We start from the raw sequence: 25,829 nt of genomic DNA on the forward strand, positions 1-25,829 counted from the left end.
GTGCTGCAAATATCTTTGCACTTGTGGGACGATACAGAAGTCCAACAGCCACGTTTAGGATGCCACTAAGTTCACTCAGTAATTGCTAGTATAATGGCTTAGTAACAATGATTTTGAGTGTGCAATGCAGGCAGACGTGCTGCAAATATGTTTGCACTTGTGGGACGATACAGAATTCCAACAGCCACGTTTACGATGCCACTAAGTTCACTCAGTGTTTGCTAGTATAATGGCTTAGTTTTGAGTGTGCACTGCAGGCAGAGGTTATGCAAATATCTTTGCACTTGTGGGACGATACAGAAGTCCAACAGCCACGTTTAGGATGCCACTAAGTTCACTCAGTGTTTTCTAGTATAATGGCTTAGTAACAATGAGTTTGAGTGTGCAATGCAGGCAGAGGTGCTGCAAATATCTTTGCACTTGTGGGACGATACAGAAGTCCAACAGCCACGTTTAGGATGCCACTAAGTTCACTCAGTGTTTGGTAGTATAATGGCTTAGTAACAATGAGTTTGAGTGTGCAATGCAGGCAGAGGTGCTGCAAATATCTTTCACTTGTAGGACGATACAGAAGTCCAACAGCCACGTTTAGGATGCCACTAAGTTCACTCAGTGTTTTCTAGTATAATGGCTTAGTAACAATGAGTTTGAGTGTGCAATGCAGGCAGAGATGCTGCAAATATCTTTGCACTTGTGGGACGATACAGAAGTCCAACAGCCACGTCTAGGATGCCACTAAGTTCACTCAGTGTTTGCTAGTATAATGGCTTAGTAACAATGAGTTTGAGTGTGCAATGCAGGCAGAGGTGCTGCAAATATCTTTGCACTTGTGGGACGATACAGAAGTCCAACAGCCACGTTTAGGATGCCACTAAGTTCACTCAGTGTTTGCTAGTATAATGGCTTAGTAACAATGAGTTTGAGTGTGCAATGTAGGCAGAGGTGCTGCAAATATCTTTGCACTTGTGGGACGATACAGATGTCCAACAGCCACGTTTAGGATGCCACTAAGTTCACTCAATCTTTACTAGTATAATGGCTTAGTAACAATGAGTTTGAGTGTGCAATGCAGGCAGACGTGCTGCAAATATCTTTGCACTTGTGGGACGATACAGAAGTCCAACAGCCACGTTTAGGATGCCACTAAGTTCACTCAGTGTTTGCTAGTATAATGGCTTAGTAACAATGAGTTTGAGTGTGCAATGCAGGCAGAGGTGCTGCAAATATCTTTGCACTTGTGGGACGATACAGAAGTCCAACAGCCACGTTTAGGATGCCACTAAGTTCACTCAGTGTTTGCTAGTATAATGGCTTAGTAACAATGAGTTTGAGTGTGCAATGCAGGCAGAGGTGCTGCAAATATCTTTGCACTTGTGGGACGATACAGAAGTCCAACAGCCACGTTTAGGATGCCACTAAGTTCACTCAGTGTTTGCTAGTATAATGGCTTAGTAACAATGAGTTTGAGTGTGCAATGCAGGCAGAGGTGCTGCAAATATCTTTGCACTTGTGGGACTAAACAGAAGTCCAACAGCCACGTTTAGGATGCCACTAAGTTCACTCAGTGTTTGCTAGTATAATGGCTTAGTAACAATGAGTTTGAGTGTGCAATGCAGGCAGACGTGCTGCAAATATCTTTGCACTTGTGGGACGATACAGATGTCCAACAGCCACGTTTAGGATGCCACTAAGTTCACTCAGTGTTTGCTAGTATAATGGCTTAGTAACAATGAGTTTGAGTGTGCAATGCAGGCAGACGTGCTGCAAATATCTTTGCACTTGTGGGACGATACAGAAGTCCAACAGCCACGTTTAGGATGCCACTAAGTTCACTCAGTGTTTGCTAGTATAATGGCTTAGTAACAATGAGTTTGAGTGTGCAATGCAGGCAGAGGAGCTGCAAATATCTTTGCACTTGTGGGACAATACAGAAGTCCAACAGCCACGTTTAGGATGCCACTAAGTTCACTCAGTAATTGCTAGTATAATGGCTTAGTAACAATGATTTTGAGTGTGCAATGCAGGCAGACGTGCTGCAAATATGTTTGCACTTGTGGGACGATACAGAATTCCAACAGCCACGTTTAGGATGCCACTAAGTTCACTCAGTGTTTGCTAGTATAATGGCTTAGTAACAATGAGTTTGAGTGTGCAATGCAGGCAGACGTGCTGCAAATATCTTTGCACTTGTGGGACGATACAGAAGTCCAACAGCCACGTTTAGGATGCCACTAAGTTCACTCAGTGTTTGGTAGTATAATGGCTTAGTAACAATGAGTTTGAGTGTGCAATGCAGGCAGAGGTGCTGCAAATATCTTTGCACTTGTGGGACGATACAGAAGTCCAACAGCCACGTTTAGGATGCCACTAAGTTCACTCAGTGTTTGCTAGTATAATGGCTTAGTAACAATGAGTTTGAGTGTGCAATGCAGGCAGAGGTGCTGCAAATATCTTTGCACTTGTGGGACGATACAGAAGTCCAACAGCCACGTTTAGGATGCCACTAAGTTCACTCAGTGTTTGGTAGTATAATGGCTTAGTAACAATGAGTTTGAGTGTGCAATGCAGGCAGAGGTGCTGCAAATATCTTTCACTTGTAGGACGATACAGAAGTCCAACAGCCACGTTTAGGATGCCACTAAGTTCACTCAGTGTTTGCTGGTATAATGGCTTAGTAACAATGAGTTTGAGTGTGCAATGCAGGCAGAGGTGCTGCAAATATCTTTGCACTTGTGGGACGATACAGAAGTCCAACAGCAACATTTAGGATGCCACTAAGTTCACTCAGTGTTTGCTAGTATAATGGCTTAGTAACAATGAGTTTGAGTGTGCAATGCAGGCAGACGTGCTGCAAATATCTGTGCACTAGTGGGACTAAACAGAAGTCCAATAGCCACGTTTAGGATGCCACTAAGTTCACTCAGTGTTTGCTAGTATAATGGCTTAGTAACAATGAGTTTGAGTGTGCAATGCAGGCAGAGGTTATGCAAATATCTTTGCACTTGTGGGATGATACAGAAGTCCAACAGCCACGTTTAGGATGCCACTAAGTTCACTCAGTGTTTTCTAGTATAATGGCTTAGTAACAATGAGTTTGAGTGTGCAATGCAGGCAGAGATGCTGCAAATATCTTTGCACTTGTGGGACGATACAGAAGTCCAACAGCCACGTCTAGGATGCCACTAAGTTCACTCAGTGTTTGCTAGTATAATGGCTTAGTAACAATGAGTTTGAGTGTGCAATGCAGGCAGAGGTGCTGCAAATATCTTTGCACTTGTGGGACGATACAGAAGTCCAACAGCCACGTTTAGGATGCCACTAAGTTCACTCAGTGTTTGCTAGTATAATGGCTTAGTAACAATGAGTTTGAGTGTGCAATGTAGGCAGAGGTGCTGCAAATATCTTTGCACTTGTGGGACGATACAGATGTCCAACAGCCACGTTTAGGATGCCACTAAGTTCACTCAATCTTTACTAGTATAATGGCTTAGTAACAATGAGTTTGAGTGTGCAATGCAGGCAGACGTGCTGCAAATAACTTTGCACTTGTGGGACGATACAGAAGTCCAACAGCCACGTTTAGGATGCCACTAAGTTCACTCAGTGTTTGCTAGTATAATGGCTTAGTAACAATGAGTTTGAGTGTGCAATGCAGGCAGAGGAGCTGCAAATATCTTTGCACTTGTGGGACGATACAGAAGTCCAACAGCCACGTTTAGGATGCCACTAAGTTCACTCAGTGTTTGCTAGTATAATGGCTTAGTAACAATGAGTTTGAGTGTGCAATGCAGGCAGAGGTGCTGCAAATATCTTTGCACTTGTGGGACGATACAGAAGTCCAACAGCCACGTTTAGGATGCCACTAAGTTCACTCAGTGTTTGCTAGTATAATGGCTTAGTAACAATGAGTTTGAGTGTGCAATGCAGGCAGAGGTGCTGCAAATATCTTTGCACTTGTGGGACTAAACAGAAGTCCAACAGCCACGTTTAGGATGCCACTAAGTTCACTCAGTGTTTGCTAGTATAATGGCTTAGTAACAATGAGTTTGATTGTGCAATGCAGGCAGAGGTGCTGCAAATATCTTTGCACTTGTGGGACCATACAGAAGTCCAACAGCCACGTTTAGGATGCCACTAAGTTCACTCAGTGTTTGCTAGTATAATGGCTTAGTAACAATGAGTTTGAGTGTGCAATGCAGGCAGAGATGCTGCAAATATCTTTGCACTTGTGTGACGATACAGAAGTCCAACAGCCACGTTTAGGATGTCACTAAGGTCACTCAGTGTTTGCTAGTATAATGGCTTAGAAACAATGAGTTTGAGTGTGCAATGCAGGCAGACGTGCTGCAAATATCTTTGCACTTGTGGGACGATACAGATGTCCAACAGCCACGTTTAGGATGCCACTAAGTTCACTCAGTGTTTGCTAGTATAATGGCTTAGTAACAATGAGTTTGAGTGTGCAATGCAGGCAGACGTGCTGCAAATATCTTTGCACTTGTGGGACGATACAGAAGTCCAACAGCCACGTTTAGGATGCCACTAAGTTCACTCAGTGTTTGCTAGTATAATGGCTTAGTAACAATGAGTTTGAGTGTGCAATGCAGGCAGAGGAGCTGCAAATATCTTTGCACTTGTGGGACGATACAGAAGTCAAACAGCCACGTTTAGGATGCCACTAAGTTCACTCAGTGTTTGCTAGTATAATGGCTTAGTAACAATGAGTTTGAGTGTGCAATGCAGGCAGACGTGCTGCAAATATCTTTGCACTTGTGGGACGATACAGAAGTCCAACAGCCACGTTTAGGATGCCACTAAGTTCACTCAGTGTTTGCTAGTATAATGGCTTAGTAACAATGAGTTTGAGTGTGCAATGCAGGCAGAGGTGCTGCAAATATCTTTGCACTTGTGGGACTAAACAGAAGTCCAACAGCCACGTTTAGGATGCCACTAAGTTCACTCAGTGTTTGCTAGTATAATGGCTTAGTAACAATGAGTTTGAGTGTGCAATGCAGGCAGAGGTGCTGGAAATATCTTTGCACTTGTGGGACCATACAGAAGTCCAACAGCCACGTTTAGGATGCCACTAAGTTCACTCAGTGTTTGCTAGTATAATGGCTTAGTAACAATGAGTTTGAGTGTGCAATGCAGGCAGAGATGCTGCAAATATCTTTGCACTTGTGTGACGATACAGAAGTCCAACAGCCACGTTTAGAATGTCACTAAGGTCACTCAGTGTTTGCTAGTATAATGGCTTAGTAACAATGAGTTTGAGTGTGCAATGCAGGCAGAGGTGCTGCAAATATCTTTGCACTTGTGGGACGATACAGATGTCCAACAGCCACGTTTAGGATGCCACTAAGTTCACTCAGTGTTTGCTAGTATAATGGCTTAGTAACAATGAGTTTGAGTGTGCAATGCAGGTAGACGTGCTGCAAATATCTTTGCACTTGTGGGACGATACAGAAGTCCAACAGCCACGTTTAGGATGCCACTAAGTTCACTCAGTGTTTGCTAGTATAATGGCTTAGTAACAATGAGTTTGAGTGTGCAATGCAGGCAGAGGAGCTGCAAATATCTTTGCACTTGTGGGACGATACAGAAGTCCAACAGCCACGTTTAGGATGCCACTAAGTTCACTCAGTGTTTGCTAGTATAATGGCTTAGTAACAATGAGTTTGAGTGTGCAATGCAGGCAGAGGTGCTGCAAATATCTTTGCACTTGTGGGACGATACAGAAGTCCAACAGCCACGTTTAGGATGCCACTAAGTTCACTCAGTGTTTGCTAGTATAATGGCTTAGTAACAATGAGTTTGAGTGTGCAATGCAGGCAGAGGTGCTGCAAATATCTTTGCACTTGTGGGACTAAACAGAAGTCCAACAGCCACGTTTAGGATGCCACTAAGTTCACTCAGTGTTTGCTAGTATAATGGCTTAGTAACAATGAGTTTGAGTGTGCAATGCAGGCAGAGGTGCTGGAAATATTTTTGCACTTGTGGGACCATACAGAAGTCCAACAGCCACGTTTAGGATGCCACTAAGTTCACTCAGTGTTTGCTAGTATAATGGCTTAGTAACAATGAGTTTGAGTGTGCAATGCAGGCAGAGATGCTGCAAATATCTTTGCACTTGTGTGACGATACAGAAGTCCAACAGCCACGTTTAGGATGTCACTAAGGTCACTCAGTGTTTGCTAGTATAATGGCTTAGTAACAATGAGTTTGAGTGTGCAATGCAGGCAGACGTGCTGCAAATATCTTTGCACTTGTGGGACGATACAGAAGTCCAACAGCCACGTTTAGGATGCCACTAAGTTCACTCAGTGTTTGCTAGTATAATGGCTTAGTAACAATGAGTTTGAGTGTGCAATGCAGGCAGAGGTGCTGCAAATATCTTTGCACTTGTGGGATGATACAGAAGTCCAACAGCCACGTTTAGGATGCCACTAAGTTCACTCAGTGTTTGCTAGTATAATGGCTTAGTAACAATGAGTTTGAGTGTGCAATGCAGGCAGACGTGCTGCAAATATCTTTGCACTTGTGGGACGATACAGAAGTCCAACAGCCACGTTTAGGATGCCACTAAGTTCACTCAGTGTTTGCTAGTATAATGGCTTAGTAACAATGAGTTTGAGTGTTCAATGCAGGCAGAGGTGCTGCAAATATCTTTGCACTTGTGGGACGATACAGAAGTCCAACAGCCACTTTTATGATGCCACTAAGTTCACTCAGTGTTTGCTAGTATAATGGCTTAGTAACAATGAGTTTGAGTGTGCAATGCAGAGGTGCTGCAAATATCTTTGCACTAGTGGGACTATACAGAAGTCCAACAGCCACTTTTATGATGCCACTAAGTTCACTCAGTGTTTGCTAGTATAATGGCTTAGTAACAATGAGTTTGAGTGTGCAATGCAGAGGTGCTGCAAATATCTTTGCACTTGTGGGACGATACAGAAGTCCAACAGCCACGTTTAGGATGCCACGAAGTTCACTCAGTGTTTGCAAGTATATTGGCTTAGTAACAATGAGTTGGAGTGTGCAAAGGGCAGGAGGGTACAGTGGCAGGGTTGTGGGTCTGGGTAGAGGAAAGGAAGCCTGCCTTTCTATCCCTCCTAATGGGGAAATGCAGCGAGGAAATCCCTGACCTTAGCTACACAGACGCTGTCATCTTGTGTAGCTGTTAAACTCTGTTTTCACGGACCTGTCACCTATGGCTCTGACCCTGCCGGTATGAGCCCTTAAAAGGACTGATAGAAAGTGCTATCCCTATGCTGTACAGCGTTGTGTATGGAGCGTATACAGCAGTATCGGCGATAGGAGCTGCGCCAGTGATGACTGACACCAAGGACGCAGAAGGCAGATAATGGCGTGCTGGAGGAAAATGTCCGGTTTTATAATGCAGGGACATGTGACATGGACATCCTATCACACATGCCGTTGCTTCTCTGGCTAAAAGTCCACTTAGCTGTGTGTGTGTCTGGGATTGGCTGACATGCTGGCCCGCCCCACTACACGCGCGCGCTTAGGGAAGGAAGACAAGGGAAAAAAAAAAAAATGGCGATCGCCATCATCCATACAGCAGTGATCTGAATGCGCTGTTCCCGCACACTATACACTGAAATGTCATAATAGTGTGAGTAGCAGAGTGACTTACACTATTACAGCGGAAAGCCAGCTAGGAATTAGCTGGTCTTTTTGCTGCTAGAACCGTTCTCGAACGTATCTAGAACTATCGAGCTTTAGCAAAAAGCTCGAGTTCTAGTTCTATCTAGAACAGCCCCCAAAAATCACTCGAGCCGCGAACTGGAGAACCTCGAACCACGAACCGCGCTCAACTCTAGTTAGCAGTTCTCAGCGCAGCTAGCGACTCTTCGATACGGGGGAGAGGATAGGCATCTTTATGCGTGATCTGGTTGATCTTCCGGTAATCCACACACATTCTCATGGTGCCATCCTTCTTCTTTACCAGCACCAGTGGGGCTGCCCAGGGACTACAACTATCCCGAATGACCCCTGCCTCCTTCATGTTCTTCAACATGTCTTTGGCGCATTGATAGTGTGCTGGCGGAATGGGCCTATACCTCTCTTTGATGGGTGGATGTAGGCCTGTAGGGATATGGTGTTTAACTCCCTTAATCCTCCCGAAATCTAACGGGTGTTTGCTGAAAACCTGTTCATACTCCTGCACCACCCTGTATACCCCCTCTTTGTGATGCGTGGGTATGGTGTCAGTGCCTACGTGTAGTTCCTGGCACCACTCCTCTAACTGTTCAGGGGCTGTATGGTTACTAGCAGGGGATGCTTAGGTAGGAGGGACGGCTTCGTGAATAGTGCGAGGATCTAGGGTGAGCAACTTGGCAAAGGTAGCGTAACGGGGGAGCCTGACTTCCTCCTCTCCACAATTCAGCACTCTTACAGGCACTCTCCCCTTTTTAACGTCAACCACCCCTCTGGCTGCCATCACCGTGGGCCAGTGCTCAGAAGGCGTGGGTTCCACCATCACCACGTAGTCGTGCCCCTGGGGGCCTACTGCTGTTTTGCACCAAATCATCATCTCACTTCGGGGTGGCACTACCAAGGGGGCCACATCCATCACCCATACTCCACCAATCTCTCCACCGGTTGAGTTCACTTTCTGCCGATACAGAAGGGCCCGGATCTCACGCTGCACAGCCCTCTGTCTGCCTCCTGCTGCTGTGGCGGCCAACTGCTGCAACAGTCTCAGCACCTCACTCATACAATGCTCCATCACATTGGTCCCTAGGATCACTTTTGGGTTATGGTCACTGGGTTCATTCATCACCACAATCATCCCTTGGTTATTTAACTCCGCACGTCCCACGGTCAGGGTCACTTGTTTGTATCCCACTTGGGTTAGCGTGAGTCCATTAGCTGCGACAAGGGTCAGGCTATCATCAGAGGGTGCAAGTTCGTCAGTACCCCAATACTGTTGGCACAGTGTGTATGGTATAGTGGTTACCTTTGATCCTGTGTCCAAGAGGGCAATGAGCGGGATGCCATCCACTGCCAGAGGAATGATGGGGCGAGCTCCGACGTACCGGTCTCGCCAATCGGGGGGGCTGTTGGTGTCTACTCCTGAGGATTGGCCCTTGGCCCCAGGGGTTGCTCGTTTAACAGGCACCACCTAGAGTAGTGGCCAGGCTTGCTGCACCTGTAAGAAATAGGAGGCCCATACCGTAAGTCATTGGTCCTTCTCTGCTGCATCCAAGGGACGTCCTCCGGGCTGTCGGCGAGCTGGATCCCTCCTGGGGGCTTGACTCTCATCAGAAGCTGGAGGGCGGCGAGGATCTTGGCTAGGTCTCCATCCATGCGGCGGACCTGGGCAGCTAGCTCCTCCATAATCCCGACGGGCGCTGCTGGGGCCGGTAGGGCACTGTGATGGGAGCGGTCTCAGCCGGCCATGAGGCCGCCTCAGGAGTGTCTGGTGTTGGGGCCTGCAGGGCCTTGATGACCCGCTCTTTCAATACTGCAAAGTCCAGATTGGGGTGTTCTAGTGCCCACAGCCATAGTTGCTTGCTGTCCTCTGCAGACCCCAACCCTTGCAGGAATTGTTCCACTAGCATCTTATTGCTATCCGCATCATTAATAGTATCCACCCGCTTCAGCGTATGGAGAGCTGTTTGCAGACGCAAGGCATAGTCTCTTATATTGTCCGCAGGCCGCTGTCGACACTGATAGAACTGCATCCGCAGCTCCGCTTCCGTGCAGGTCTCAAAAGCGATTTGTAGCTTCTCAAAAATGGTAGTCACTGAGGCCTGGTCCGCGTCGGTCCAGGTCACCGTCTCCTGCTCAGTCGCGCCGGTTAGCTGCCCTAGCACCACCGCTGCCCGTTGCCTATCAGTCAAGGGATATAAATCGAGGACCGGGCTAATCTTTTTCCAGAACACCTGCAAAGCATCAGGCTTCCCATCGTACTGCGGTAGCCAGGTAGCACTGGGCACATAAGGCAGGGAGAATGGCATCACCTGGGCGACCGCTGGGCCCGCGGCCTCCCCCGCTCCTGCGGCCAGAGCATGGGCTATCCCGTTTCCATCTACGGGTGCTGCTGCGGCTGCGATCGCCACTCCTCCAACAGCTCCGTCGGGCGCAGACATCTTTTTCCCGTCCCCCCTTGGTTTTCTTCAGCACTTATGCTTGTTGGGGGCGGGGCTTCGCTTTCGCGCCTTCCCTACTCGGGGAAGACGCTCGAGCGGGAGATTTTCACGCCAAAGATGGCGGCGTTTTCAATTTTTCGGCCAGACGCCGCCGGCGGAGACTGCAAGGCGCACTTCTACTGGTAAGTAGATGGGTAGGATCCTGTTCGTGACGCCAAGTTGTCGTGGGCGGCGGGGCACTGCACTCACTAACGCTCGGGTCCGGCGCTGCTGCTGCTCGGTGACTCGAACGGTGGGCCGGATCCGGGGACTCGAGCGGCGCTCCTCGCCCGTGAGTGAAAAGGGGGTTAGTTTGTTTGGGGATTTAGTTTGTGACGCCACCCACAGGTTGTGGTGAAGATGGGCACCACCGCTGCTGGTGACGGGGATCCCGGGAGCAATGGTAGGGAGCAGCTGGGATGTTGTTTTCCTCCTCCGTGGGTAGGGGTTGGTGGTCCCGGGGCCCGGTGGTGTGACGGGGAGGCAGGGTTGGTGAGGTGCAGGGTTGCAGGGACAGCGCGGCGCGGTGCCGGATGGCACGGGTGTACTCACTCAGCAAAAGAGGCACAAAGTCTCCGGTAAACCAAACGGCTGGATGGACGGGTCCCGCAGCCGGCTGCAGTGTCTCTCCCCGGACAGGTGATGGCGGCTGTATTTCCCTGCACCTTTGTGTACTGTCTTGACCACGATGGGTTCCCAACGGTAGTTCACTCCCCCCGGTGTATGGATGCCAGAGGAGCCCGTTCTGCCCATAGATGCTGGCCCTTGGATCTCTAGCCATTGGCGGTGGCTGTATACCCTCACGGTGCGGACGGTTGCCTTCTAACGGGTCTTTGGTTGTTAGGAAACCCCTGCGGTTCCTGTCACACTCGGATTTGACTGTTGACGGCGGCTCCAAGCCTAGTTGGGGTCCGATGGCCCTGCCTGTGTGTGCTAGCTTCACTTCGCTCCCCGGTCGGTACCGGTGGGCCACCACCCGACCCCGGTCCTACGGTTCCGCGTTGATCCACCACTCCTGCAGACAGCCACCACCATCTGCCAACCTTGCTGTCAGTGCCTGGGCCACAAACCCAGACACTCTCCACTTTACTCCTCTCACTTCCACCTCCTCAAATCAACTCCCTCCCTTTCCCGCCTCCAGGCCTGTGAATTCCTCGGTGGGCGGGGGCCAACCGCCTGGCTCCGCCCCACCTGGTGTGGACATCAGACCCTGGAGGGAGGCAACAAGGGTTTTGTGTTTCTCTAGTGTAACTGCCTGGGGCGTGTGGGGGGGGAGTGTGTTACCTGTGACGACCTGGCTAGTTTAGGGTGCCACAATTGCACACAGAGGGATCTAAAAAGTTAATTTATTTCAGTAATTCAATACAAAAAGTGAAACGCATATATTATATAGAGTCATTACACACAGAGGGATCTTTTCCTATATTTTATATAGAGTCATTACACACAGAGTGATCTATTCCTATATATTATATAGTGTCATTACACACAGAGGGATCTATTCCTATATATTATATAGAGTCATTACACACAGAGGGATCTATTCCTATATATTATACAGAGTCATTGTAAACAGAGAGATCTATTTATATATATATATATATATATATATATATTATAGTCATTACAAACATAGAGTGATCTATTCCTATATATTATATAGAGTCATTACACACAGAGGGATTTATTTCAACTGTTTATTTCTGTTAATGTTGATGATTATGGCTTACAGCCAATGAAAACCCAGAAGTCATTATCTCAAGAAATTGGAATAATTACCACAAAACACCTGCAAAGGTTTCCTAAGCATTTAAAATGGTCCCTTTGTCTCGTTCAGTAGGCTACACAATCATAGGGAGGACTGCTGACTTGACAAATGTCCAGAAGGCAGTCATTGATACACTCCACAAGGAGGGTAAGCCACAAAAGGTCATTGCTAAAGAAGCTGGCTGTTCACAGAGTGCTGTATCCAAGCATATTAATGGAAAGTTGATTGGAAGGAAAAAGTGTGGTAGAAAAAGGTGGACAAGCAACCGGGATAACCGCAGCCTTGATAGGATTGTTAAGAAAAGGCCATTCAAAATTTGGAGGAGATTCACAAGGAGTGGACTGCTGCTGGAGTCAGTGCTTCAAGAGCCACCACACACAGACATATCCAGGACATGGTCTACAAGTGTCACATTCCTTGTGTCAACCACTAATGACCAATAGATAATGCCAGATGCGTCTTACCTGGGCCAAGGAGAAAAATAACTGGACTGTTGCTCTGTGGTCCAAGGTGTTGTTTTCAGATGAAAGTAAATATTGCATTTCATTTGGAAATCGCAGTCCCAGAGTCTGGAGGAAGAGTGGAGAGGCCACAATCCAAGCTAATTGAGGTCTAGTGTGAAGGAGGTTTACCGCCCCTGTAGCAGCAGCTGAGCCGCTCGGATCCGGAGCCGTGGTGGCTCGAGGGGTCTCCGGACCCGGGGGTCCGCGCAGACAGTCGAATTAAAAAGGAGTGGGGGAGTATATACACGGGATTAGGAAAGTTCGTGACGCCACTCACGGTGCGTGGTAAGATAGGGTTCCACCGCTGCTGTTGGGGACACCTGGTGGCGGTGGTATGACAGCAAGGTGTTTTAACCCCTCCGGGGGTAGGGGGTTTTTGCCCAGGGAGCCCAGTGATGGTGGTGTACGGGTGCGGTTGGGGATTGAAGGGTTTTTCAGTGTACTCACTCAGTCCAGAAATAACCACACCGACAGGTTGTAAACCAGAGTTCTGAGCACCACTGCAGCTGGGAAGGAGTACGCTTGGGTCCGTGTCCTTGGTGTTGCGGTTAGTCTGTGACCCTTTCCTTGGCACCTGTGTTTTCTTCTTTGGACCCTCAAGTCTGAAACTTTTCGGGTCCCGCTCACCCGTATGACTAACGGAGTGAGCTTGCTCTCAGGGCTCATGCGTAGGATTTCTTTGGACTGTATTGGGAAAGTCCTATCCCATCGGTGCGCTAGTACCCCGATTTTGTAGCGGGTTGGGGATGACACTTGAAGTCTTCACCTCCGTCGGGTAAATTACCAGGACGCATGAAGCTACTTCCCGGCCTAGGGTCCACGTACCCCATCGTGCCCTGGCCCCTGCCCGGTGATAGCTCAAAGCTGCCGGACGGCCTTCTCGGCAGTCCGTTTCCCCTGACACTATCCACTGTGACCGGGGTTCCAGCTCCTACCAGGCCCAGACCAACGTCTGCCACCTAGTACTCAGGAGCCCTGCTCCACCTGTGACCTCTCCTCATGAGAGTCACTTCACCTCCTTCTCCTTCCACTACCACTTCACTTCTCCTTTCACTTTCCCAATCTCCCCTACCAACCCCCCATGTGGGCAGCCCTATTCCCTTCAGGCCCCCCAATAGTGTGTCTGGTGGGTACAGTGTAAAGTGTTCCTAGGGTTTTGATTGGCTCAGCTGCTAGCAACACTAAAGCACCAGGACCCGTAACCAAGGAGGGTGGATACTGTGCCGAAGGGCAGATTGCACAATACCCCGTGACGACCTGATAGGCCAGGGTGTCACAGCTCCACAATCAGTGATGGTTTGGGGAGTCATGTCATCTGGTGTAGATCCACTGTGTTTTAACAAGACCAAAGTCAGCGCAGCCGTCTACCAGGAAATTATAGAGCACTTCATGCTTCCTTCTGCCGATAAGCTTTTCAGAGATGGAAATTTTATTCTCCAGCAGGACTTGGCACCTGTCCACACTGCCAAAAGTACCAATACCTGGTTTAATAACCACAGTATCACTGTGCTTGATTGGCCAGCAAACTCATCTGACCTAAACCTCATAGAGAATCTATGGGGTATTGTCAAGAGGAAGATGAGAGACACCAGACCCAACAATGCAGACGAGCTGAAGGCTGCTATCAAAGCAACCTGAGCTTCCATAACACCTCAGCAGTGCCACAGGCTGATCGCCTACATGCCACAGTGCCGCAATGATGCAGTAATTGATGCAAAAGGAGTCCTGACTAAGTATTGAGGCATTTACTGTGCAGACTTTTCAGTAGGCGCCAACATTTCTGAGTTTAAAATAATTTTTTTAGTTGGTCTTATATAATATTCTAATTTTCTGAGATAATGACTTTTGGCTTTTCATTGGCTGTAAGCCATAATCATCAATAATAACAGAAATAAACACTTGAAATAGATCCCTCTGTGTGTAATGACTCTATATAATATATAGGAATAGATCCCTCTGTGTGTAATGACTCTATATAATATATAGGAATAGATCACTCTGTGTGTAATGACTCTATATAATATATAGGCATAGATCCCTCTGTGTGTAATGACTATATAATATATAGAAATAGATCACTCTGTGTGTAATGACTTTATATAATATATAAGAATAGATCCCTCTGTGTGTAATGACTCTATATAATATATAGGAAAAGATCCCTCTGTGTGTAATGACTCTATATAATATATAGGAATAAATCCCTCTGTGTGTAATGACTCTATATAATATATAGGAAAAGATCCCTCTGTGTGTAATGACTCTATATAATATATGCGTTTCACTTTTTGTATTGAATTACTGAAATAAATTAACTTTTTGATGATATTCTAATTTATTGAGATGCACTTGTATATGGTGCTCAATGTAATAACTAATTGTTATATGTTACACTCTCAGACCCTCTTAGTGGGAACTTTTTGCACTATTCCTGGGGGGTTAGTGTAGGACACTTTGGCTATTGATATTGATTTCAAGCAAATCTCAAGAGTTTTCCTGAATCTGGTAACAAATATGGCTGAATTCCATCCTAAATTCAAACTAGTGAAAACATAATTTAGCCACAATAAATGGAAAAGCAAATTGTTCCTTTATTTCTCTGTAATCATCTGTTTTAAACTTGTTAGTCCTCATTACACAAGTCGTAACTAACAAATATGTTGCATTTCTATGATGATGTAAGTGCAAATATGGATATGGACATGTGGCTGATACGATTTATCTGAACTTTATAAAGGTATTTGATATTGGACCACACTCAACAGCCTTGTACTGAAGCTTCAAAAGGAAAAACTATGGGACTTTATATGCAGATGGGTAAAGAAATAATTAAGGTACAAGAATTAAAGAGCTGTTGTAAAAGGTACATTCTCTAAATGAGATAAAGTCAGCAGTGGAGACCACAAGTATCATCAGTGAGGACTACAAAAGATCAGCAGTAGGGACCACAAAGACCAGCAGTGGGGACCACAGAAATCAGCAGTCGGGACCATAGAGATCAGCAGAGGGGACCACAGAGATCAGTATTGGGTACCATAAGGATCAGAGGTGGGGACCACAGAGATCAGCAGTGGGGACCACAAAGAACAGCTGTGGGGACCACAGAGATCAGCAGTGGGGACCATAGAGATCAGCAGAGGGGACCACAGAGATCAGTATTGGGTACCACAAGGATCAGAGGTGGGGACCACAAAGATCAGCAGTAGGGACCACAGAGATCAGTAGTGAGGATCACAGAGATCAGCAGTGAGGACCACAAGGATCAGCAGTGGGGACCAAATGAAGCAGCAGTGGGGACCACAGAGATTAGCAGTGGGGACCACATAGATCAGCAGTAGGGACCACAGAGATCAGCAGTAGGGACCACAGAGATCAGCAGTCGGGACCAAAAAGATCAGCAGTAGGGACCACAGAGATCAGCAGTGGGGACCACAAAGATCAGCAGTTGGGACCACAGAGATCAGCAGTGGGGACCACAAAGATCAGCAGTTGGGACCACAGAGATCAGCAGTGGGGACCACAAAGATCAGCAGTGGGGACTGCAAAGATCAGTGTAAATACCAATTAATTTTATTTTCTTTATTAGTAACCTTGTAGATGGCATTCAGAGTCAGTCTTTGATGATGACACATCCTACAAATTATGTCGGATAATAAAAACTGAGTCAGACTGTACAATATTACAAAATGATCTTGCTAAGATGTTTGCATTGGCAAATGCATGGCAGATGAGGGTTAATGTTGATAAATGTAGAGTAATGCATCTAGTAATTAGGTATAGTAGGTTGGAGTAACTCTATTTCTGATATAGAATAAATGGAAATATTTTCAGGACTACAGAACAGGAGAAGGACTTGCGTACTCTGGCTACAAGTAAGTTGAGCAGCAGCACTCAATGTCAGGCAGCAGCTGGTAAAGCAAGCAAGATTTTAGGGTGTATAAAAAGAAAGTCAAATCCTGTGATCCCAACGTATTGTTACCCCTCTATACAGCAAGCCACTTGTAAAGCCACATTTAGAATATGTGATCCAGTCTTGTGCTCCACTTTCTAAAAACAATATTGAAAAGCTATAGGCAGATAGCTAGATTATTTCATGGGGTGGCGGCCATTAACCTGACTTATTACTTCCAAAGACTATACAAAGTACTAGGAGGCATTCATGTTTAGGAAATGTTATTCTGGAAGGAAATAGGAAAGGATTCTTTACAGTTAGAGCAGTAAGACTGTGGAATTCTCGACCATAAGCAGTAGTAATGTCAGATACTAAACAACATTTAAAAAAGAGCTGGAAGCTTCTTTCACAACAAATGGCATTATGGGTTATAGATAATCCAGTAATAGAAAATGTATAACTGGGGGAGAAAGGTAGAACCTAATGGACCTGTGTTTTTTTGTCCTATATAAGTAAGAGTATGTTACTCCCAGTGTAGGGTGGGTAGCATGGTTACAGATCTTACTAGGTTCTTGCGAAGATTACAAAAAAGTTGGTTGGAGTTTTCCCATGAAAAAAGTCTGTACCCAGCAGTGTCAGACTGAGGTTCTGTATCTCCATCGCAGGAAATGATTCCGAGAACCCAGTCTTCTTGGTCGTATTACATACAGGATATATTAGGAAGTCTGACAGATGCAAAGTCATCCCATAATATATAGAAAACCAACAGCTTTGATGGTGAGGTCAAGGCTATGGCTGATTTGCGTTGTTGTATACAGACCAGAGGGCTTATTTCTTCCACCGTCTATAAATCTCTGCTCGTTTGCTGTTGCCACTAAAGACCAGGTAAAGACTATTCAAGATGAATGTCTCATTTTATTACTGCTACGGTGACCATTTTACTACAAAACTATTGTGTGGCTGAGAACCAATAATCTGAGGATCCGCGTACAAGGCTATGTAACACTTGTATAGGACTACTAACTTCCTCCCTTTATATAATGAACCTAGTATCAAGTGTACCACAGTCGGCTGTAGTTTGGACTTTTCTGCTTCTTTGGGGCCTCCTTTCATTCTCTGGTGGCATATCGCTTACATGCGGTCACTTGACTGTCCACAAATGGCACCGTTGAATCCTGACTTCGCGCTTCTAAGGGTGCACAAGTCTGCAGTTGCATAGAGTGACTGCAGGCTTGCACCCCAAGAAAGGACAAATTCTAGAAAAAGGTAATCTTTTTTTGCTATCTCATCTGAGAGCAGCATGATGTAGGCAAAGAGATCCTGAATTCAACGGTGTAGCACTTAGATTACTGGCTGCAGCCGTTGTGACACACTCAGAATTTTGAGAGAGATTGTGAATCCAATGATGTATCACTTAGCTTTCTGTCTGCAGCCGTTCTGACACACTCAGAAATTTTTAGAGAGATTCTGAATCCAACGATGTAGCACTTAGATTATTATCTGCAGCCTTTCTGACACATTCAGAATTTTTAAAGAGATTTTAAATCCAATGATGTATCACTTAGATTACTGTCTGCAGCCATTCTGACACACTCAGAAATTTTAGATTTAGCCATGTAGCAGAGCTGAGTGAGCTGTCCCACCAGCATCAAGCTCTCAATAGACATTGAGCATTGACAATGAGGTGTCGATCATAGCAGGGGGCATGCCAGACTGCTGTGCGCGTGACATTGTAGTCCAGCAATGATAATCACTTGGTCATAAAGCCTTTCGTTTAAGTAAACAATCGCACACTGATAAGAGAGGCACAGTTGATTTTTGTTTTTAAACCCCTACAGCATGTTGTCCTCAGATTACATAGCAAAAACCTGCTAACAGATTCCCTTTAAGGATGAATATCTGCAGAGCCCAGCTTCCGGATTTAGACACCTCTTCTTGGCGTGACCGTGGGCCCTAGTGGTTTCATCCCGAATGATCAGAACATTATAAGAATACCCTTTTAATGTCACTTGAACCGTTATTTAATCTTTTAATGCATAGGAGTTTACTTTCTTTAGAGCTAAATGTTCTTTGATCATCATCAATAACAGGAAAAAATGTAAAAATGAAAAATTAGGTTCTATATGCCTCCATATTTGATGTAGTTCTGGAATAGTTTTCAAACAAATATATCAAGATGTGTATCAGGTAAACTTACCGTTTGTAGACACTGAGGTGCACATCCAGCTCTCCGAGCTGTTGTTATAGATGCAGTCATGCCATAGGTTCAGAGTCTCATCTTGTGAGAGCACCCACCAAGACTGGAGAAATAATAAAGACGGCAGGTTACACGGCATCTTCACTTTCATACATGCCATTTTTTTCAAATTATTTCTAATAGCAGCCAAGCAGAATTAAGTTATAACATAGGCATTAGTCTTCCTAAAAGGGTTGTATCACTTTACACATTGATGGCATATGACAAATGTATCATCAAGGTTCAGAACTCTAAGACTCTCAATGATCACTAGAATAAATTACACAATGTAGAAAAATATTGCAGGACATGGACACTGCTATTGAAGATACAGCCAAGGCTCCTTTAATGGCAAAATATTGAGGTATGTGTTTCGACGCCGAATTGGTATCTTCATCAGGCCCAGTACAGTAAAAATCCATATGCATGTGGTATAAATACTAAAAACGTTTCCAAATGTGTTAAGCTTAACCCTGATGAAGATACCAATTTGGTATTGAAACATGTAGCCTGAATATTTTGATAATAAAGGAGCCTTAACACCACTGTACAATGTACTAATATACTGTCAGTGCAGATCCATTTCTGCATTCAGCTGAACACATGTGGGAGCTTCCGAATTTGCCACATAATTTGTGATGTATATCAAGGACTGACTGATTTGCTCATTTTATTAGTTAAAGGGTTATCTGTGACTTTGCTAATTTTTCCTATTGGGCCAAGAAATCACAGGCAGGGAGTTGCTAAATAACGCCTTGTTCTGACTGGTGCCTGTCACGGACTTTCCCCTGTTGCGGAGTTTGTGACATGTTCTGGGTCAGAGTCTCACTTTGTCTTGTGGGACTCTGCATATGAGATGAATTCCCTTTCCTTTGGGGAGGAGAGGGTTAATTCCAGCAGCTCCTGACTCCTTGTCAGGTGTTTCCGGAGGGGACCACGCCCAGGTTCTATAAATACCCTCTACATCCAACAGAGGTTGCCAGTTATTTTTTATCATTAGGAAGCTTGGCCAGGAGGTGGAAGGAGCTGTGTATTTACTCTCTGTTGTTCTGTTGGCTGCAACATTGGAATTATTCCTCCCTGTTTATGTGGTTTCTCCTCATGCACTTTTAGAGGCTCCTTTTGTGTGTGACTGCCGTGTGTACGAGTAGGTTTTGTTGTTGTTGCTACCCCTGTTTGGTCTATATTTGTTGGTGGGGTGTTGGCTCCTGTTATTGCCCATTCCCCCTGGGTGGTGGGTTGTCTAGGGGGGTCATAACATCAGGGATGAGGACAGGACATAGGGCTTAGGTTCATGACCTGGACCTCCTTACCATTAAGGGTTTCCCTATCATTCAGGGTTAGGGTGAGTGCATGGACTCCAGCTTTAGGGCCAATATAGTCTCCCCTGGATCCCTAGTCACATCCGTGACATTGCCAGTCTCTGCCAGCTCAGAGTGGTCATGGACCACTCATGCCAGAGATTATGATGCTTCATCAACAGGGCAACCTTTGATTTCCTCTATCGACCTGGCATCTCTGCCGATGTCATGCTGATTTACAGCCATCTTCACACTTCCAAACTGCGGGTAGCCACCTGTCAATCAGTATGACATCAACAATGACACCCCATTGACAGAGCAGCTAGGAAGAGAAGACGCTGCTCTACTGACATGAGGTCAAATAATGCATCACAGTTGGCAGCAGGAGCAGTCCATAACTACCTTAAGCCGGAAGAGAGAGGTGTCAGGGAGAACAGGCATGTAGTTAACAACTACCTGCCTGTAAGTTCTTAGCCCTATAGAGAAAAATAAGCAAAGTCCCGGACAACTCCTACTGGAATGGGCCTGACATAGAAAGCCTTCTCCTGCATTGAGCTCAACACAAAAGTGGAGCTGACAAAACCCGGGACCGATTTTTACCAGGACAGCCGGACACGGATAGAACTTTGATCATGGGAGTCTATTGTACTGTATAGATCAATTTTGACATCTTTATATCAAGACTTGATGGAGAAATGTAGAACTGGTGGGGGAAGGTTTAACTAGATGGACCTAGGTCTTTTTTCAACCTATGTAACTATGAAGAAGGACCACTCCATTATTATTTTTCTTGTTTAATGCTTAAAAACAAGTCCATGTCCACTTCTAAAGAAATAAATGTACTCTAATGTTCTTACATTCTAATTATTTTAACCAGTTGATGACCACTCAAGGGCTTTATACTTGTTCTCTCATATTATGATGGCTTCATGTGGCACCATATTGTACAGTAGAAGGTGGCCTTATGGATATGTCTATATAATATCACAACTTGCCTATAGTCTTTGACTTTTCTGCCTTCTCAGTCACTATACAACATCAGACTATGAGAGTAATAAAGCATGTCAAACATTTTGAATATGTTTCTTGTATTTAAATGGACAACATTTTGGAAGATAATTGTGAATGGAGGACAACTCGGAATACAAGAATACCATTAAAGTCTACGGATACCTGACACCTAGTAACTGTATTGCAAGCAATGATTAACAGTATGACGGTGCATACTCCAGATGCTTTACATAAATGTTTTAACAAAACCTTTACAGTAACACCAACCACTGAGTGTGTTATGAAATGGCTGTAAGTACTGTATTAAATATGGAATGCAAGACAGCAGCTCAAGACTAAGATTCTTCACACCACTTGAATCTCTTCATTGATATTTTGCAAAGAACCATAAAATATGAAGTTATGAACCAAGTCTCGTATGACTCAAACAATGAGCAAATCATAAGTACATTTTTTCTGGCTGTTTGTGCCCACTAGCACTGATGAAGACCCCATAAGGGGTAGAAACGTGTTGTATAGTTCAATGGAAATAAGGATTGTTGAAGATTCTCCTTTCACCCGGGGTCTGTGATCAGCTCGATCTGACTGATTTATCATAGTGAAAGATGGCTGATTCTGTTTAGATTGATTGATTTACTTACACTGTCAAGGGTGGCAACGAAGAGAATGATCAAGATGATGATGTGTAGGGCAGTTATACCAAAAAGTAGAAGACTCATCTTCCTATCTTTTATAAGAAACCTGCAGAAAAACAATGATCAGTGACAGTTATTACACAAGGTAAAAATCACGAAGGAACACGTTCAGACATAAAACAGAGAGTATATACTGTCATATGAAAGTTTGGGCACCCCTGGTGAAAACTACTGTTTATGTGAACAATTAAGCAAGTTACAATGACCATTTCAGGTCCCATTATTGAAAATCTGTGGCTAGACCTCAAAAGAGCAGTGCATGCAAGACGACTGAGGAATCTCACAGACCTGCAAGACGTTTCCAAGGAAGAATGAATAAAAATCCCTCAAACAAGAATTGAAAGACTCTTGACTGGCTACAAAAAGCGTTTACAAGCTGTGATACTGTCCAAAAGAGGTTTTCATGCTAGATATGGGGAAGTACCAGGCTTATGGCGACAGGGAAGGGAGACCGTGTGTCTAGGGAGATGGTGACTCCTGACCAAACCTTCCGCTGGCCTCTGGCTTCTCTGACCACCCTAGATAGGTTCCACACCTATGCGATGGGCAGGATACATGACCCTGGCTGACCCTGAACTGGGCCCTAGTTAAGGAATGGATGTGATGAGTGCTTAGTCAACCCCACTAAGCTCTAAAGAAGATATAGGGAGCACAAACAGGGGGCGTGAACAAATAACTTATCTCCAAGAAGACTTGGGGAGAGAAACAGAAAAAAGAGACAATATTTCTTCAGATGATTGCAAGCTGACTGCATGCATCCAAGGCCTGCATAAGAATATAACTCTTTCACCAGCAAACACCAAGGGGAAAGATGGGTATTTAAGGGCACAAGGGAAAGTAATGATGATTAGTAACTGAAAGGTGAGGATATCTGCAGGGTCCTATAAGGAAAGGGATAAACCCCAAGCAAGATACATTGGATACCATTTACACCACAGCAGAAAGAATAGAATGTCAGGGAGCAGGTTGTGTAGGCAAACTCTGCGACCTTCTACAGCTGGATACCACGGGACTGTCTGTCAACTGTGACACACCTGTGACAAAGGTGCTACTAGGCACTAATCATGCAGGGTGCCAAAACGTTTAGATCAGCCTATTCCTTTTTTGTTAATTTTAAAATGGAAAAAGATGAAAATCCATTTTTATTTGCCTAAAATACAAAGGAAATGTATCATCTCTTAACTTTATGCCTTGTAAATATAATTTCATCTTCAACTTGCTTAACTGTTCACAATAAGAGTAACTTTGACCATGGGGTGGCCCAAACTTTTACATGCTGCTATACGTATATGTGCTGTCACCATCACATTTTACAGATTCAAAAAGTGCTTCAGAACATTTTGGCCCTATATGAATAAGGATTATTATTATTATTACTATATTATTATAATAATTATTATTATTATTATTATAATACATGGCTATATGTCAGGTAGTCATCTGATTAAATTAAAGTCTTGTGTTCTTTGCTAGTGGCTAAAGATACAATAAAATACATGAAAAACAATTTTTTATAATTGCAACACAATTTAAATTTAACAATTTAATTTAGTGAATATTCCTACTTAATATTAATGAATATACAATTATTCTCTAATATTAGAATTTCTCCCTTTGAGGGATCCATGTAATAGCTCAGATTGGGAACTGGGGGAAATTTAATTCCATGTGTTTTATCTCTCCTGACAAAATTACAAGCAAATACCTATTTATCATGCATCATATTTCACAGTGCTTTACAGACATTATGATCGCTGTCCCCATTAGGGCTCACAATCTAGATGTTTTTGTAGCGTGAAAGGAAACCCATTCAAACACGGGGAGAATATCACAATGCAACTGTAGGAAAGTGAGGGACAGGGGCTCCAATGCTGTCCCTATGCTATCCTTAACCTCAGGGTTACCCCTAATGGTGGAGATGCTTGAGTCTCGTGCCTGGTTAAGCTCCTGACCAAAACTGATCTTATTTCCCACTCCCTCCAGGGAAGGAAGATGGAGGAGAAATGGAAACAAATAGGGAAAAAAACAAAACTCTGAAATACTGCAAAAACACAGTAACCAATAATGAGAGACTCAGGAGAAAAGCAAGACCAGGAAGGTATCGGCAAAAGACAACAAGGGTTTACTCCACAACTGCACACAACAACACATACTACAGCCACCATTTAATCTGGATCACAACTCCTCACTAGAACAGCTAAGATAAACTATAGCTGGCACTATTGGAAGCGTCCAGCCAGCATATATAGGAGGGGAGCAGATGTGCTAAGCTCCCCTACAGCATGTGATCAAAGATGACTCACAAGCATCCCAGCAGAATCTTGCTAGCCTGCCAATGAACTATCTATCTGTTAGTCAGCACTCAAATCAGCCTGCGCTAATTACGGATATCAGAGAAGTTATGAGGCAGAGTTTGAGAATCAGTAATCTGAACAGATCCGGCACTGCCATGACAATTGGCGAAGTTAGTAAACACATCTGTGTGACAGAGAACATACAAGCTCCTTGCAGATTTTGTCCTTTGTGGTTTGAACCCAGGAGGCCCAAGCACTGCAAACCAAATGTGCTAACCACTGAGCACCGTGCTGCCCAAACATTACCAGAGAATCATCATCTGATGGCCTGATGAGCTTGCATAATTATAAGCCCCAAAGGTTCATGAGGGGAGAACCTTTACTAAATTCAAGTCCATACCTTGTCACTAAGGTTTATTGCTTATTAAATGATTATCACATAAACTATTTAACATAACACATTAAATCATGTGTATAGAATGATGCAACAATTTAGTTAAAGGGGACCCTCCACTGGATTTTTACATTTAAGTTGAGTAAGTTATCCGATTGTTGCTTCTGCACTGACTCGGGAACAGTTTTTCTTTTTCTTCTGTGCCCCTCCATTACAAAGTTATGACCCCCGGAAATAATAGTTCAAATTTCCCCTTCAACTAACTGGGCGTATACCACAGAAATCCTCTGTGGGCGTGGCCATGCTTTGATTGGTTAGAGTCAGAGTAAAAAATCGCAAACACCCATAGAAGTTCTCTGGTATACGCCCAGTTTGTTCAGGGGAAACTTTACACCTTTATTTCTAGGGGGCATAACTTTGGAATAGAGGGGCACGTAAAAAAAAGAAAAACTGTTCCAGAATCAGTGAATCAACACCAATTGGAGGGATAGTCAATTAAAATTTAAAAAATACAGTCAAAAGGTTGTCTTTAATGGCAACCCCTGTCCATATATGCTTTTCAGGAAAATACTACCACCAAAGAGGGATCCCCTGCTCAGGGCTTGCCTCCATTAGTCAGAAGACAGACATACAGACTGATATATCCTGTACAAAAATTACATGGTCAGGTATTCATGGCATCCAAGGCATTAACATGAATGTATCAATATTGTGAAAAAATATCTGTCCATAACATTTTTTTTAAAAGGAGCACAAACGTCCCAAGTAATAAATAATCTTTATTTAATAACTTGCCTCCCGTTGAAGCGATCAGGCGAAACGTACGTCGGGGTAAGCGGATAGCAGCATCTTATTGCTTGATTTACCCAGGTAACATACTGTGAGTGACTGGAGGATTGGGTTGGGTATTTGGTCCACACGGCACCTGGTTGGCATTACATTTCTCCGACCGGTGGGAGTTGTCAGTAGTGGCCGGTGGATCCTTATCTAAGTTACATTGTATACACAGTCCTGCATGTAGGCGTGGTACAGCGCTTGAACAGGACGCAACCCAGTTACTGATCCCCCTCTCACTCACAGCTGGGATATTGTGCACAAGAGGATTAGTGACTGAACAGCTATTATAACCAGCAATATTTCAGTGAATTATCTACCTTCATTTCTATATTTGTTGTAATGGGCATTATGCTATTTATTATATGTACAGTATAGAATTAAATAAACAGTGCTATTTATACTGAATTAGGGAGGAGGTGGTCTTGCAGATATTTGCACAGTACTCGTCACTTTAACCCATTGTGGAATTGATGTGCAATATTATTATGCTGCTATTTTGTGTTTTTTCTGTATACATCCCTTTTATTGTCTGTTTAGATTTTAATAGATTAAATAAAGATTATTTATTACTTGGGACGTTTGTGCTCCTTTTTGAAAAAATGTTATGGACAGATATTTTTTCACAATATTAATACTGTTATGAAATGGAAGTGTCCTCCTACAAAAAGACCGCTTGTGTGTTTATTAACATGAATGTGTAGTGTAGTATGTGTACCCAGATGCTGCCCCCCCCCAGTGTTAGCA

The 25,829-nt window shown here is 44.4% G+C and overlaps 1 protein-coding gene across 2 annotated transcripts in view; it reads right to left on the reverse strand.

The window, feature by feature from the left end:
* Positions 1-25,829, reverse strand: part of EMP3 (epithelial membrane protein 3 (MAM blood group)) — a 111,879-nt gene that overhangs the window by 22,382 nt on the left and 63,668 nt on the right. For both annotated transcript variants that reach the window (XR_012727593.1, XM_075329225.1), the window contains exons 2-3: positions 21,507-21,606; positions 18,515-18,617 (exon numbers count right to left, since the gene is read on the reverse strand). Coding sequence is in view for 1 of the 2 variants with exons in the window: in XM_075329225.1 (XP_075185340.1) it covers positions 18,515-18,617; positions 21,507-21,584 (181 nt within the window). In the remaining variant the exon portion in view is untranslated. The remainder of the gene's footprint in view (positions 1-18,514; positions 18,618-21,506; positions 21,607-25,829) is intronic.

The sequence above is a fragment of the Anomaloglossus baeobatrachus genome, chromosome 11, assembly GCF_048569485.1.
Source record: "Anomaloglossus baeobatrachus isolate aAnoBae1 chromosome 11, aAnoBae1.hap1, whole genome shotgun sequence".
Taxonomy (NCBI): domain Eukaryota; kingdom Metazoa; phylum Chordata; class Amphibia; order Anura; family Aromobatidae; genus Anomaloglossus; species Anomaloglossus baeobatrachus.